Source organism: Garra rufa, chromosome 1, assembly GCF_049309525.1.
Source record: "Garra rufa chromosome 1, GarRuf1.0, whole genome shotgun sequence".
Lineage (NCBI taxonomy): Eukaryota > Metazoa > Chordata > Actinopteri > Cypriniformes > Cyprinidae > Garra > Garra rufa.
This window is the reverse complement of record NC_133361.1, coordinates 56,900,330-56,917,723: the sequence shown is the minus strand read 5'-3', so window position 1 is coordinate 56,917,723 and position 17,394 is coordinate 56,900,330. Positions and strand designations below refer to the sequence as shown.

At 39.1% G+C, this 17,394-nt stretch overlaps 1 protein-coding gene across 3 annotated transcripts in view; it reads right to left on the bottom strand.

Moving 5' to 3' along the window:
- LOC141337372 (caskin-2) overlaps positions 1-17,394 on the bottom strand; it is an 80,454-nt gene that overhangs the window by 4,651 nt on the left and 58,409 nt on the right. Inside the window, exons 8-18 of one of the 3 annotated variants that reach the window (XM_073843187.1) lie at positions 14,554-14,662; positions 12,433-12,541; positions 8,869-8,963; positions 7,036-7,153; positions 6,622-6,807; positions 2,358-2,491; positions 2,068-2,131; positions 1,701-1,795; positions 1,415-1,525; positions 1,210-1,311; positions 983-1,121 (exon numbers count right to left, since the gene is read on the bottom strand). In XM_073843187.1, the coding sequence (XP_073699288.1) occupies positions 983-1,121; positions 1,210-1,311; positions 1,415-1,525; positions 1,701-1,795; positions 2,068-2,131; positions 2,358-2,491; positions 6,622-6,807; positions 7,036-7,153; positions 8,869-8,963; positions 12,433-12,541; positions 14,554-14,662 (1,262 nt within the window). The remainder of the gene's footprint in view (positions 1-982; positions 1,122-1,209; positions 1,312-1,414; positions 1,526-1,700; positions 1,796-2,067; positions 2,132-2,357; positions 2,492-6,621; positions 6,808-7,035; positions 7,154-8,868; positions 8,964-12,432; positions 12,542-14,553; positions 14,663-17,394) is intronic. The other 2 variants (XM_073843193.1, XM_073843200.1) reach the window with 2 other exon arrangements.

The window sequence follows — 17,394 nt, the reverse complement described above, 5'->3', positions numbered from 1 at the left end:
AAATTGAGACAGTGTTTAATGCCAAATGGTTGTAAAAAAGGGAACAAAATACTTAGAAAACATTAAACTTTTAATAAAGATCTGTACAAAGACATTGTAACTACACTGCAATATCAAAGTTGATTTGAAATCATTAAAGGCCGCTGGATAAGGGTTTTTAAACAATCATTCAAATTCCGTTCTAACAATGAACCAACTGAACCATTGTTTAACCTATTGATTTAAAAGAACAGATTCAGAAGAATGATTTTCTTACATATTATTTTTGCTTTAGTTTGAAAGAAGGTTTTGTTGCACACAACGGCAAAATTTTTCCTTTAGTGTCAGTCTCTAGTGTGCCTTTTGAGATCAGGGGAGTGAGTTCTACCAGCACAGTGCTTACTAGATGGCCTCCATTACACTCACCCCTTAAACCTCACTCCCATCCAGGTCATGGCAACAATGAAACCCTCCAATTCTACTCGCCTGCTCCATGTGGGATTTAAGCCAGCATTTCTGGAATGGGAGGCAAGTGTGCTAACAAGCACACTAAAGACTGCAGCCTTTAGTGTCAGTCTCTAGTGTGCCTCCTGAGATCAGGGGAGTGAGTTCTACCAGCACAGTGCTTACTAGCTGGCTTCAATTACACTCACCCACTTAAACCTCACTTCCATCCGGGTCACGGCACCAATATAACCCCTCCAGTTCTACTTGCCCCGCTCCATGTGGGATTTCAGCTGGGGATTCTGGAATAGGAGGCAGGTGTTCTAACAAGGACACTAAAGACCACAGCCACTAGTATCAGTCACTAGTGTGCCTCTTGAGATCGCAGAAGTGGGATTTACCAGTTCAGCTCTTAATAGCTAGCCTCCATTACAGTAACAAGAACACACAATTTCTAAACTTCGAGTTATTTCCAGTTTTTCTTTGGCTTTGCTAATCCTATATCTAAACTACAACCACCACAATGTACTTAATAATAATGTACTTAAGATTTACTTACCTAGTTTGGTGATGCCAATCTCCTGTAAGTCCTCCCATGTGAGGTCTCGGACGATGTTTATCGAGTCATAGCCATTCTCAGAGAGTTTCTTATGATACTGAGGCAGACCTATGGCACTCAGCCACTCCCCAAGATCCTGCTAAGAGACGTGTTTTAACTATGAGTGAACTGAAGAAATAACACCATAGACACATGTGTATGCATACTACATGCGTATAGTGACTTACTGGTATGTACTCTGGGAGCCATTCTGGAATGCTGAGGTTGCCGATCTCTAGAGAAATCTTTTTACGGTGGCCTGGTTTAGTCACACCAATAGCTGTGAGATCCTAAAAGTGGCATAATACTTCATCAATATCGACTCTATTTGGAGCAACAAGAATGAGAGGCACTTCTCTTTAAAGGAACCAAACACTGGCACGCTGAACGTACCTCTGGGGTCATTCTGCTGATGGTAGGCACATCATAGCCAGCATTGAGGAAATTCGCAGTGTACTGCTCCAACTGAAACTCACTCAGCCACTGATAAATGGCCTCAGCATCCTGGCAATGATTGAAGACATGAGATATGACAGGGAGCAAACAGAATGTAGGATAATTAATGGCAAAATCTGAATTTAACTCTGCTGTGTACAACACAGATTTGTATTTTTACAGTACAAAATGAATTTGCAATATCAAAATATAATCAGAACTATCTGGAAAAGTGTTTTCTGACCTTGCCCTCCAGCAGCTGTTGAGGACGCACAAACTGTTGAGAGAAACCCTGCTCTCCTGCCCTCTGTGTGGGCAGCACAGGTCTGCGAGGAACTCCTTTAAAACAACAACATACATACTCATGTTAATATATGAAGAAAGATTGAATTGAAAGCATTTTCAACAACTTTGAATCTGCTGGTGTTTGCCAATTTTAAGTTGATGTATGAAGTCAGCTATCCTCAAGTTCACACAGATGTCTTTTCAGAGGATCTTGGTCCAGTACTTGATCTAATGCAGTAATGTTCATACATTAAGAGTCTCCAAATACTATCACTATAAGCTGTATAGAGATAATCACAGTAAATATGGCACAGGTAACTCTTCACCTGTGGTTGAGTCTGGAAGTTTGTTATGATCTGGCTGTAGTAAATCCACAACAGAGGGTGTTGCCTGTGTAAAATGAGAGAAAATGTCAGAAGAAACTCTAGCTATAAAACTTTAGTTCACATAGGAACTGGCCCTCAGACCATGACTCAAAACTTCATAAAGATTCAAATATTTATAATAACATCCATAATTACAAAAATGATTATTTTCTACAGAAACAGACCTCTTTTTTCTAAATGTAAACTCTTGAAGTTGTTTCCTTCAGAGTGTTCTCTGAGCAAACGCTTACCTTGCTGGTGTCAGGGCTGGTGGTGTGTTGCTGTGGTCCATTGGGGGCGCTGTTGCTTTCTGTGCTCTGGCCACTGCCTGCACTGCGGGTGCTGCCTACGCTGCCAGTGCTGCCCACACTGTTCCTGTCCCCAGCTGCGAGAGAGACAGAGGCGTTAGTCCAGAGAGCGACTGCAATCATAACTAATATTACCGCGATTATGCCATCACAGCAGCCGTCTGCACTGCCATGCCAGTGTGCCACCCCACAGCTGTGAGGACACTGTGCCCACTGTGCCAGAGGGCTGGATTTCTACTCAAGCAGCAGGCAGGATGGGGTGGGGGTAGCAGGGCAAAGCCACAGGCATGTGGTGATGGGGTTTACAGATGACAGCACACAACCTACAGTACGTTCTGCTACGGGAGCGGGAGGGTTCGCAGTACGCTAACAGGGGGTTAACATCTGGAGACGGACACACCAACTGGGTCTGTGTGGCGTCCGACAGGCCGGGTCTGTCTGCAGCAGGGAGGGGGTGACAGCCAGTAGGGGGCGCAGGGGAGGAGCGTTTCAGAGGAGGGGAGTGCAGCGATTCTTACCAGCGCAGGAGTTCCGTAAAACCCACACGTCCTCCATGCTGGGGGTCATGTGCTGGGACAGGCTGCTGGGAGGCCCACCTAGCAGACACAAACACTTTTTGGGCCACTGGCCTCAGTCGTGTGGGCGGATAATAAGGGTGTGTGCATCCCAAATCAGGGGCTTCAGATGAGTGTGTGCCACTGCATAGTGTTTACAGTGTATGCAAAGACAGCGTTTCTACTATATCTGTCGTACAGAAGAATCCTGAGCCCACCCAAGGTCAATAATCAACCGTTTACCCCAACTGCCAATGGCTAATAATATACAGTTGAGGTCAAAAGTTTAGAATCTGCAAAATGCTAATTATTTTACCAAAATCTGAGGGATCATACAAAATGCATGTTATTTTTTATTTAGTACTGACCTGAATAAGTTATTTCACATAAAATATGTTTACATATAGTTTACATATAGTAAAATAATAGTTGAATTTATAAAAATTACCCTTTTCATACTGTACACTTGATTCTTAGTACTGTTGATGCATGAATGATCCACAGCTGTTTTTTTTTTTTTTTTTTTTTTGTTCGTGAGTCCTTCTTTTTCCTGAACAGTTAGGAAACTGCCTGCTGCTTTTCAGTAAAAAACTTCAGGTCCCACAAATTCTTTGGTTTTTCAGCTTTTTAGTGTATTGAACCCTTTCCAACAATGACTGTATGATTTTGAGATCCATCTTTTCACACTGAGGACAACTGAGAGACTCATATGCAACTATTACAGAAGGTTTAAATGCTTACTGATGCTTCAGAAGGAAACATTAAGAGCCAGGGGGTAAAAAACTTTTTGAAATTAAAATATCAGGGTAAATTAAAAAAAAAAAATCTTCAGGGAAACTTGTAAGTATCTTCTGTAGCTTCTAAAGGGTAGTACTAAATGAAAAAAATATAACATTTAGGCAAAATATGAAAAATGTACACATCATCTTTATTCTGTTCAAAAGTTTGTGTTTCCTTCTGAACCCTCAGTGAGCATTCGAACCTTCTGTAATAGTTGCATATGAGTCCCTCAGTTGTCCTCAGTGTGAAAAAAATGTATCTCAAAATCATACAGTCATTGTTGGAAAGGATTCAAATACACAAAAATGCTGAAAAAACCAAAGAATTTGTGGGACCTGAAGGACTTTTCTGAAGGACAGCAGGCAGTTTAACTGTTCAGGACAAACATGGGACTCATGAACAACTATCACTAAACAAAAAAAAAAAAAAAAAAACAGTTGTGGATCATTCAGGTAACAACACAGTATCAAGAATCAAGCTCAACTTCGAACACCGTCATTTTTATAAATTCAACTATTATTTTTTTTTATGTGGACTATATGTAAACGTCTTTTATGTGAAATATCTTATTCAGGTCAGTACAAAATCAGAAATAACATGCATTTGGCACAACCCCTCTTACTTTGGTCAAATAATTAACATTTTGCAGATTCAGCAAGGTGTATGTAAACTTTTGACCTCAACCGTAATTATGAATCTTTTGGTTTAAATCCATGAAGTAAGTGAAGTATTTAATTTAAAACACCAAAGCAAAAATAAATATTTTTTGATCTAAATCATTACAGTGAATTACGTTTTTGGTCAAATTGCATACCTCTATTAAAAAGCTACAGTATGGAATGGTTTTCAGGTATCTAATGACGTGAGCATAAGCATTTAAAGCTATCAGTATTGGAGGGAAATTGCAGACTTTCATCATTTACTAGTGCATTTTTGTGTCATATCTGTAAACACAGAATAAGAAGTCTGGCTGCTAAATTGACCATGTGGCTGCTGAGTAGGGGTTTAAACCATCTTATCTTAAAAAAGCGGAAATGGTTAACTTTCTGCGCTTTTTCACTGCGTGCTACTACGACTCTACTCGGCATGGCTTGGTTCGCTTTACTTTGGCTCTGTTTGCTTTTCCACTGCAGTTTAGTAACTCTTCAAATTGGAAGGGATTATAGACTGATCTTTATAAATTGCACCGCCACCTCGTCTAATGACCATGATACAGCTATTTCTTTTTTCCCAAGTTGCTACGGTTGTTTAAAGCAAGTTGTTTAAAAAAAAATGTGTGAACAAATTATACTGTGGTGGCTGTTGATAGTGACAATTCTTTCTAACCAATCAGTGATCTGCAGTGTTTGTTTGGTATTGTTACAGCTCGCTTGAAACCTCAACCAAGGTGGTACAAAAAAAACAAACAGGTACTAGGTATTGTACACAGTGGATAACCCCCTAAACTGAGCCATACCAAGCAGTGGAAAAATCGCCATTTGAGTACACACCCATTGCATTCACACTGTACCTATTTTGAAATGTACGATATGAAGTTTAGCGAGGGTGCACATGTACCATATGTATACCAGTCACTGGTGTGCAATAGAGTTCGGAAAAGTGATTTCAGATTAACTAAACAATCTGATCCCTGATGTCAAACAGACCCATGTTGGCATCAAAAGCTTCAGACTTGTTTCCACATGGTATTGCGATTTTTTCGTTAAATACAGGTGTAAATGGAGTCTAAAATGTTTTGAGCTTATCCACATTCATCACTTCCAGAGGTAGTCAAAGAAGCATTTAAAGGTTGAATGCATTTGAACAGCCTACTGACCTAACACTGTGGGACATGTTGTAAGAAAATGCACCAAACCAAGCGATTCAAACTTTCCTGCACTGTACTAATACAAACAGACCGCAGCCAAAAACGCAGCTGCTTTCTTTATCCTTTTATTTGCTTCCTTTCCCAATCACTCGTAATCCACGTAACAGCATCGGTCAGTCGGTAGTATTCATGACGCATTTGCATTTTCGCAAAAAAGAGTGTCTCGAGAAACTCTAAACAGAAGTGGTCACAGGAGATGCATTTGAATAGCATTTTAAAGGAGAAGTTCACTTCCAGAAACAAAATTTACAGATAATTACCTAATTTCATATAATGGACTTCTATGGTGCCTGCGAATTTGAACTTTCAAAATAAAGTTTAAAGGCAGCTTCAAAGGGCTCTAAACGATCCCAGCCAAGGAAGAAGAGTCTTATTTAGCGAAATGATAAGTTATTTTTTTAAAAATGGACAACTTATGTATTTTTAACCTCAAATGCTCGTCTTGTCTAGCTCTGCCTGAACTCCGTGTATTCCGGTTTAAGACAGTTAGGGTATGTCGAAAAACTGCCTTCTCATTTTCTCCTCCAATTTCAAAATCCTCCTACATCGCTGCAGAAGTACCGACCCAGTGTTTACAAAGTGTACGTGCAAAGAAGATCAAATTTCCTTTACAAAAAAAGGTAAAACAGCGATGTAGGGCGATTTTGAAGTTAGAGTAGACACAGAGCTAGACAAGATGAGCATTTGAGGTTAAAATTATATAAATTTACATTGTTTTTTGAAAATAACCAATCGTTTCGCTGGATAAGACCCTTCTTCCTCAGCTGTGATCATTTACAGCCCTTTGAATCTGCATTTAAACTGCATTTCAGAAGTTCAAACTCACGGGCACCATAGAAGTCCACTATATGGAGAGAAATCCTGAAATGTTTTCCTTCTCCTTTAAAGCCAGGTGGAACAGTATGAGTCTCAGCTGACCATTTGTGACCGGACTATTGAAAACATCTTAATACCAGGTAGAAACTGGTGAGAAAGCACCCTTAGAGGTTGGACCAAGTGTGTATACCTGGGTTGGCGCTCAGACCGTTGGCGTGTGGGAGGACCAGGTGTGGGTTAGTGGTGTACAGAGTGTAGGAGTCATCAGTTTGAGGGGTCCCGCCCCCGCTCAGACTTAAGCTGGGACTAAGGGGGGACCTGGAGAGCAGCTGCTGCCTATGGGTGGGCAGAGAGGCGTGTCGTAACAGGGTGCCCCCTACAGGACAACACACACATGACAGGAGCAGAGGGTTAATGCAAGCGGATGGAGGTTAGAGATGAACATGTATTACACATGGGAAGAAGCGGCATGGAAGAAAGAGACAAGTCTAGGTTACATCTGTCAGCATGTTACTGGTTCAGTAAAGGAAACAATGTTATTCGCAGGGTTAATGGCTGTAAATAAAATCTGGTCAACCTGCTGCAATTCAGGTTATTATTCTACCTGAGCGTCGGCTGATGACCTCAACTATGGAGGGTGGGAAGTAGCCGATCCGGTCTGTTCCTCTCTGGGTGTCATGAATGTGGCCCTTCCAGCGTCCATCCACATGCTGCTCTATCACCTGCCAATCACAACACAGCAGATCACATTGACGTCGCAGTGATCTCACCCGTACTGCTGCAAACGCAACCCGCTGGATTTGTAATCCAGCCATTTTTCATGTCCTTGACAACCAGTCAAAACAGAGGAGGAGGTCGAGAGTTCAGAGACAATGCGTGATCTGAAAGCTTTTGAAAGTTAGATAACATAACCCTATCCGCGCACCCTAAGCAAACACGCATAAAGCATATAATAGCTGCAGGCCCAACAACAAAACAGCAGCCAGAACATTCAGCTCATGAAATACATCTCTGAACCCTCCAGTGAACGACTGTACTTATTCTCTGCCCACAGTTTCCTGTGAAACAATTCTGTGAGAGAATGTATGTTGGGTTGAGTTAACAAATAAACACTTGTAAATTTATCTGTAGTGCCCTTCAAAAAAACAAGGCGATGAACAGTAAGAACCCATGGAAGGAGAATGACAGTGAAAAATCTGGCCTCAGTTCAAGTGAAACTGCTTCTGAAATGTTAGTTGAATAAACTAGCTAGGAACACGGGGGTTTGGTGTAGTACTTAAAGGAGAAGTACAAAAATGTACAGATAATGTACTGACCCCCTTGTCATTCAAGATGTTCATGTCTTTCTTTCTTCAGTCGTAAAGAAATTATGTTTTTTGAAAAAAAAAAACATTTCAGGATTTCTCTCCATATAGTGGACTTCTATGGTGCCTGCGAGTTTGAATGTCCAAAATGCAGTTTAAATGCAGCTTCAAAGGGCTCTAAATGATCCCAGCCGATAAAGAAGGGTCTCATCTACCGAAATGATCGGTTATTTTCTTAAAAAATGACAATTTATATACTTTTTAACCTTAAATGCTCATCTTGTCTAGCTCTGCATGAACTCTGTGTCTTCTGTTTATGACAGTAAGGGTATGTCGAAATATTCCCATCTTATTTTCGCTTTTAACTTCAAAATCACCCAACATCGCTGTTCTACCTTTTTTTTTAAAGGGTGTTTGATCTCCTTTGCATGTTCACTTCGTAAACACTGGGTCGGTACTTCTGCAGCAATGTAGGACGATTTTGAAGTTAGAGGAGAAAATGAAATAGGAGTTTTTCGCCATACCCTAACTGGAATACAAAAGCTCACGCAGAGCTAGACAAGATGAGCATTTGAGGTTGAAAAGAATAGAAATTGTCAATTCTTTTAGAAAATAACTAATTGTTTTGCTAGATAAGACCCTTCTTCCTTGGCTGGGATTGTTTAGAACCCTTTGAAGCTGCATTTTGTAAGTTCAAACTCGGGGGCACCATAGAAGTCCATTATATGGATAGAAATCCTGCAATGTTTTCCTCAAAAAACGATTTCTTTACTGCTGAAGAAAGAAAGACATGAACATCTTGGATGACAAGGGGGTGAGTACATTATCTGTAAATTTTTGTTCTGAAAGTGAACTACTCCTTTAAGATGTTTGTTTAAAAAATTTGTTTTTTTTCTGTGTTGCATTTTAGTGGTTTAATTACATTGAATTCAGTAATTTTATAAAATTAAAAAACTGTAGTAGTGTCCTACACTCTAAAATTGATGGAGAGAAATCCTGAAATGTTTTCCTCAAAAAACAATTTCTTTACTGCTGAAGAAAGAAAGACATGAACATCATGGACATTCTCCGTTAAGAGAAGCACACACTTGCACACATTGACTGTGAAGAGATTTAATGAAGTCATGTCGTACCGTGATAACGTCGCCGGCGCGTATGGTGAGGGCCGTGGGGTCGTGAAGATTCCAGAAGTCTTTCAGAGCTCTGACCTGAAGAACACCCGTAGCTTCTGAAAACACACACACAGATATCTGTGTCAAATCAAAACACCAGAAGTTTACAGAGTTCAGACACCGGAAGATACCACATACTGTACATTACTAAGTATTGTTAGGATATGACAATGTTTGGCTGATACACAACTATTTGAAAATCTGAGGGTGCAAAACAATCTAAATATTGTGAACAGCGCCTTTAAAGTTGTCCAAATGAAGTTCTTAGCAATGCATATTATTAATCAAAAATAAGGAGAGACACTGCAAGCAAAAACTGTTTTTTCATGCACCTGTCAAGTTTGAGATTTTGGCCTTTTTGGTTTTTGTGTGTTTTTTTTTCAGTGTTAAGAAAACATCCAAAAGACACTGTTAAGTGTTTTTTTTTTTTTTGGCACATTATCTATTTGTGTCAATAGATTTAAATTACAATACATATTTTTGAAGGCTGTTTTCTCAAAATGAGTTTTTTTTCTCCAACACTGAGCCATAAATATCCACTTCAGTAGCAGTTACACACGCCAAACTTTATATTTTATTCCTGTCTATATCCTGAAGGTTTTTACAGAGGGATTTGGTCATATATAATTTGCTTGATTTTATGCATTTTATTCCCCCCAAAATTGTTAAAAATATATTGTTTTCTGTCTGTTCTAAGTTTTTTTCTAAATTATGAAGTGACAAAATTAGATACCCAAAATCCGTTTTGTAAAAACATTTGACTCTAATATGAATTTTGAAACTGACTTTATCCAGTTTTTTTATTTTTGTGCTAGAAATATGCAAATTAGTGCATATTTAATCTCATTTACAAATTTTAATTGTAATAAACTTGTAATACATTTTTTTTTTTTACAATTATCAATGTAATCAATCAACTGGGTAATTAAGGTCATAACTATTAGTTATTTTTTTACACTATTCACCTGCAGTGTCTCACCTTAAGTTTTGATATATTTAAGGTAGGAAATTTACAAAAACATCTTCATGGAACATGATCTTTACTTAATATCCTAATGATTTTTGGCATAAATCATTTTGGCATTTTGACCCATACATGTATTTTTGGCTATTGCTGCAAATATGGACTGGTTCTGTGGTCCAGGGTCACAAATTATATTACTATCACTGTAATTTATATAGTGCTCGATTTTCTTATTTCTCAAGCAAATTTCCACATAAGCTTTTTTTGTTGGAGAAATGTAATAAAAATGCAAATGCAAAAAATGTAATAGGTTAATGTTCCTAAAAATAGTTTAGTGAAGTCCCGCCATCTGAAGCTCTCAGCGTGTCATTTCTGTGATTTTATTTCAATGGAAGGAATGTGCTGACACACGGACACACGGCAGGCTCACTGAATCAATAATTAATTCTCCGAGTCTGTCAGAGGTTTAGGGACGCATTGTGGCCCACATACACACTCTGGTTAAAGCAGACGGGCATGTCTGTGCTCATTATGATAAGAGCTGTCTGTTCGCTGCCTGACTTCAAAGACGACACAAACAGAATGAGTGTCCCATATCAACATATTCACTTTACATATTTATTTATATCCACCCGGACAAAACGCATGGAGAATGCACGGAGATCACACGTCAAAAGTTTCACATTCCGACTCATTAATGTCAGGGACATGCGTCACACTGACATAGTGTGTTTACAAAGACTAAGACCTTTTAGCGTGGACCGAGTTTGACGCTAGACTTCAAAGTTCATTTGGTTTTTGTAGAAGTTAAGTTTAGTTTTCTTGTTTAAGGTCATATTAGAGAAACCGTTAATTTGGAAACCAAACAGTTGATGGTTTTCATTGACTTAATAGTACTTTTCCCAGCAACTGTCCAGTTACCAACATTCTTCAAAATATCTTCTTCTTGTGTTCAGCAGAAAAAAGAAACTCATACAGGTTTGGAACAACTTGATGATAAGTAAATGACAGAATTTGCATTTTTCATTACGTGGTGGAAAAAATGCATTCTTAAAGGCCATATATATAAAGAGAATTAGTCTCTCATCAGCCTTACAATGTCATCCTGATCCAAATGTTCACATATGACTTAAGTTCTTGTGGGTGGGGCTCCGTCTTATGTTTCATAGGAGGGCCCCACAGATTTGTGGTATGCATCTGCACACAAACACATACAGGAGATGTCTTTTGTCTCTTTTACGCACTCAAAACTAGCCAGAGAAAGCAGCAGGTTATATAATCCTGAGTTTAAACAGCTGCTTACTAAATGGCAGCTTAAATGTCTGCCATTACCACTTACAAAGAAGGGCCATTCCCAAACACACACACACAAACTTCACCATATTCACACTCTCATATGCTGTGTACAGTTGAAGTCAAAAGTTTACATACACCTCGCAGAATCTGCAAAATGTTAAGTATTTTACCAGAAAAAAAATCATAAAAGTTATTTTTTATTTAGTACTGACCTGAATAAGATGTTTACATATAGTCCACAAGAAAAAATAATAGCTGAATTTTTAAAAATGACCCCGTTCAAAAGTTTACATACACTTGATTCTAAATACGGTGTGTTCTTACCTAAATGATCCACAGCTGTTTTTTGTTTAGTGATAATTGTTTATGAGTCCTTTGTTTGTCCTGAACAGTTAAAGTGCCCGCTGTTCTTCAATAAAATCCTTCAGGTCCCATAAATTCTTTGGTTTTTCAGCATTTTTGTGTGTTTCAACCCTTTCCAACAAAGACTGTATGATTTTAAAATCCATCTTTTCACACTGAGGACAACTGAGGGACTCATATGCAACTATTACAGAAGGTGCAAACGCTCACTGATGCTCCAGTAAGAAACAAAATGCATTAGAAGCTGAGGGGTGAAAACTTATGAACATAATAAAGATATGTATATTTTTCCTATTTTCCTAAATATATATATATATTTTTCATTTAGCACTGTCTTTTCAGAAGCTACAGAAGATACTTGCATGTTTCCCAGAAGACAAAATGAGTTACATTTACCCTGATCTTCAAACTCAACCTCTTAATGTGCTGTGTTTCCTTCTGGAGCATCAGTGAGCGTTTAAACCTTCTGTAATAGTTGCATACACAAAAATGCTGACAACCAAAGAATTTGTGGGAGCTGAAGGATTTTTCTGAAGAACAGCAGGCAGTTTAACTGTTCAGGACAAACAACCAAACCAAACTTACCAAAAAAAAAAAAAAAAAACACAGCTGTGGATCATTCTGGTAACAACACAGTATTAAGAATAAAGTGTATGTAAACTTTTGAACAGGGTCATTTTTATAAATTCAACTATTATTTTATTTTGGGCTATATGTAAACGTCTTCAATGTGAAATTTCTTATTTCTTATATTAAATTTCTTAAGGTGTATGTAAACTTTTGACTTCAACTGAATATGCAAACACATTCACACCATTAGACACAAATACACACACTACAGTTCACAACACAGCTAGAGGAGGCAAAATACAATCAGTACAGTCTTAAAATAACTGTCTCACCTCGTAAGAGCTGCTTGATGTCTTTGCTAGCGTGGCATGCAGTGAACTGATTGACGATGTCCAGCGCTGTTTGATTGTAAGTGTTACGGATATTGACATCAATCCCGTTCTGCCATCATAAGAAACAAAAATTAGCAAGCACATCCAGTGTGGAAAAATGTAATCACTAATGCATCTTGACTACTTCTTAAACTATTCTGGATTCGAGCCACAGAAAAACACAGGACATAAACATATTACTGTTTTTTGTTACGAAACAATATTCTCTAAATGAAGCATATGACAGCATGTTACATTTTTTGTTACATGTTTCTATTGGGCAGCAGGGATTGCTAGAGTTGGGGTACTCGGACTTGTACTCGGACTCGAGTCCGGTCTCGAGTACAATTTTTAGCGGACTCGGACTTGTCACGGACTCGGATGCATTTTGACTCGGACTTGACTCGGACTTGAGCTTTTCGGACTCGGGAATTATTGCCGAGTCCAGCCGAGTCCATTGACAGTTGATGGAAATTTTACTGACTCGATGCATTATTACGAAAGTGACATTCAGTATTATTGGCATGTGTTTTAAAGTCTTGCCGGTACTTGAAAGCCTGCCTCTCAGTCAGCGCACAATGCTGAATTAAACTCTTTCTCTATTGCTACACACTTACACGAAAGGTAATGTCAAAATGCATCGTCTTGGAGAGCATTCATGTAAATGCTATCGGTTTTGTGTTGAGTTAGAAATACAGATGTGTCAAAATATATGATCTGTGCGTCCGGTCTTAAAGCGACAGCAGTGTAAACCTGCCACAGACTGCGTCATAATCAAACAACAAAATAAAAAGAGAAAATCACTCACTGCTCTTGATTGAAGCAGTTTAGCAATTTTAATAAGAATCATCTATATTTATTATATACGGTGAAGATTGTAGAGAGTTTTATTTTTACATTTATTACTTCATTAAATGTTTGTAGTACACTATTTCTGTGGTATACTTTACTATATAGATCAATCTGAAAAACGTATAAAACTATTTCATTTGTATTTTGATTATTATATTTATTTATGCTTTTGCTTGTAATTAATTATTAGACTGTTTATTTTCCTTCAGTAAGCTTGAGAATGTTTTACTTACTTACTTGGGTGTGCATTATTTTCTAATAATTCAATGGCCCGTTGTCAATAGACCAATTTGGAGTAGACGTTACAGTTATGTCAGTAAAAAAATACTATTTAAACCTATAACATTTTACATTTACCTATTTTATCACAGAATTCAGAATTTTTTTATGTCGTTTATATGTTGTATTTAAGACTTTAGAACTCAATTTAACACAGCAATAGCAAGTTTGTCAGTTCTGAGGGAAAAAATAAACTCATGACTTTAGCTGAGAGGAAAAGGGAGAATGTATTTTCTTATCAGAATTGTGAGATATAATCTCGAAATTGAGAAAATAAAGTCAGAATTTTATTCTTTTATTCAATGACTTCCATGTCATTAACCCTCACAGCCTCATTTTCATCTAAGAAAAATATGTCACTAGCTGTCCATCTCTTCACCTACCCCTCCCTTTATCACAGATTCATTCTTTTACTCGTAGTCCTGTCCTTCCCTTATAATTCCCACATTGTCCTTCCCACATTCTAAAAGCTGTTTCACTCTGAAATATGTCATAATATCAAGTCAGTCATAACTTCTGTTACATGACTTTAAGTTTGCTGAGCAGGACACTAATGAGATGGTGTGAAATAAAAAAATCACAATGGCAATATGCAACAGAGGTTTCCTTTTGTTACATTTAAATTGTCATTGCCTTATTGTAGTTGTACAAATTAAAACAAGGTTAAGATACTGACAAACAGTAGTTTTTAGTTGGACTCGGTCGGACTCGACTCGGACTCGACCCATTTGGACTCGGACTTGAGTCCGACTCGCCCCATTTTGGACTCGGACTTGACTCGGACTCGACTGGTTAAAGACTCGGACTCGACTCGGACTCGACTTACGTGGACTCGACCCAACACTAGGGATTGCACAGCGATTCATAAGCTAAAATTAATAAGCCACTTAATGTCAGAAAGGTTGGCGACCCCTGTAGTAGGGGTCGTCTCCAAAAAACAGATGAACTTACATCCAGAAGTAGCCGCACTACCTCTGTCTTCCCATAGAGGGCGGCCTCATGGAGAGCTGTGCCAGCTTTAGTGGTTCTGTTGATGTCAATACCTGCTTTCAGAAGAAGCCTGGAGACAGAGAGAGATGGAAACTCAATGAATGGACTGGCGGCAGTAGTCTACTACTACTCCACAGAGAGGAGACGACAGCCTCTTTAGCATTCTGTGTTATATTTACATACTGAAGGGCCTGTAATACACACAGGCATGTGGAATTTACACACACCACACACACACACATATCAGGCAGAATCAGAGACGCTCATCTGTTGGAATTCTGGATGGAATTTCAGTGCTACACTGGGATTGCCAGGCATTAGGATGGGATTTGTTCATTTGACAGCCGTAAGAAACAAACACACACACACACACACACACACACACACACACACACACACACACAGACGTCATGGCTGTGCAAACTAAAAATGAACCACACTAAATGTCACTGTGTGAATTTCACAAAATCGGTCAAAATCATTTTACTTCTTGGCATTGTGCCATTATTTTCATAATAATGAAGCACATATTCAGCTCCAAAATGTATGAAATTCTTATCTACATAATCGTAGTTAAAAGACTTCATAATTATGATTTTCCAAAGTATGTTTCTTTTGTGTGTGTGTCAGGTTTGGTTTATAATTTTTATGTGATTCACCCACACTGACATCTTATAACTAATTCTCTGTAAATCAGACTGCAACGATATGACGATTATGAGATTGTTGCGACACAGGAAGTGCTGTGTCTTCATAAGTAAGAGTGATGAGTCACAGCAGCATTTACAGGTAATCCACTCAGAAATGCATCTTTCCCAGATAGGTCACACATATTTAGAGAGACTGGGACACTCCTCTCCCTCAGGACGATCTTGCGGGGGGACGTGAGTCAGAGAGAACACTGACTGTCTGTTGGCACCAGGCCTTTCCCAGTCTGATCCTCTGCTGTGTGGGTATGGTGTCTGTCTGCCGTGCTGCTGGGATGACGCAGCGGGTGTGTTTTATTTCAAAACACAAAAAGCTACTCAATTATAGGCAAAATATGTCATATTTAAAGGAATCATTCAGAGACTATTGGTAAGGTGTCATGTGACTAGCTTAAACACTGCATCCTGGCCTACTATCATATGAGCGTTCCAGAGAGGTTACAGATAACGTTTGAGATAAACAGAGGTGCGTTGTGAAGCACCAAGTCAGCACGTAGTGAGGTGCATTGTGAAGCATGGCATTATGTGTGTTTCGTTGTGCTATTCAAGTGTGTTGAAAACATCATTGAGAAATGTCATGCAAGCATGTTAAGAAGAATCATATAAGCATGTTGTGAAGCATCACTAAAGCCTGTGTTATACTTTCCGTGTGCTAGGGTCTGCATGACGTAAAAAATGCCATTGGAGGGTGTATGCACGGACATCCGTGTGCCTCCCATTTTTTGTGACTGTGCAGACAAGAATGTATGGTCAGTAGGCTACAAAAGCACCAACTGCACATGCACATTGCACAAGTTGTGTGAAGAAGTCTGTTGCTTCTTCACCCGCACCTCTACAATCAGTCGATAAAAAAAATTAAGACAGCCAGATGTGTAATAACTCTGAGCAACTGTTTGTTTACTGTTCACGCTGATCTACTGTGCATGTGTGGAACATGTTCGCCAAGCTGACCACCAATGTACAGTACACTTTTGGTAGTATAAATACATCCATGCTGTGTTGAGAAGTGTCACATACACGTTAACATGCAATAAGTATTGTGAAGCATGACGTTGTAAAGCGTGATGTTGCAAAGCATGACGTGTTTTGAAGTGTCATGTAAGTGCATTGTAAAACGTCACTAAAAGTGTTGAGAAGTAAGCACGTAAGCATGTTGACAAGCACTAAGCGTGTTGTAAAGCATGTAATGTGAAATTACGTAGCATGACGCGTTATGAAACGTCATGTAAATGTGTTGTAAAGCATCACTAAAAGTGTTGACAAGTGTCACGTTAGCATGTTAACAAGCATTAAGCCTGCTGTAAAGCATGTAAGCACGCAATGCAACACTAAGCATGTTGTGAAGCATGTAATGTGAAATTGCGTAGCGTGATGTAAAGCATGATGTGTTATGAAATGTCATGTAAATGCGTTGTAAAAAATGTCAGTGTTCAGAAGTGTGTTTTCAAGTGTTGTGTGCTGTAAAGTAGAGATGCACCGATTGATCGGCTAGTGATCGGAATCGGACGATTTTCGCATGATCGGTCCTGATCGGTGACCGGCCGGTCAATTTCTCCTCTTGCCGATTCCTAGCCGATCCTTTTATTGCCAGCGGCGCATGCAATTACGTCACAGCCACGCGCGCGCACTCACAGTCGCGTGTACACATGTTTTTGGTGTGAGTGAAGATGACACAAAGATCGCAGTTTGTAACATTTATAAGGACAAAATACAACGTGAGGGAACAACCACGAACCACGCGCATGTTTAGCTTGGCTGGACATGTGGTAGATCGCGCCCCCGCTCTGCGTATTTTGCATGTCTCTGTTAGTTAACACACCTGATTCAGATAACCCACTCGTTAGAAGTAAGCTCCGTGAATGAACTGTGTTCTGATTGACATGGTCCCTGCGCAGTGTTCATTGCTCCCTACTCCCTGAGCAGGGGATATCCGTTGACGTTTACTACACTTTCATTCATTCTCATATTTGCGCTACGCCACCGCATACAGCGTCTTCACACACTAATAGTTCGAAGCGAGCGTATATGTTCCATTTGAAGGTAATTAAAGCGTGCGCGACGTGAATTTAATTTGTATTTATTTACAGATGCATTT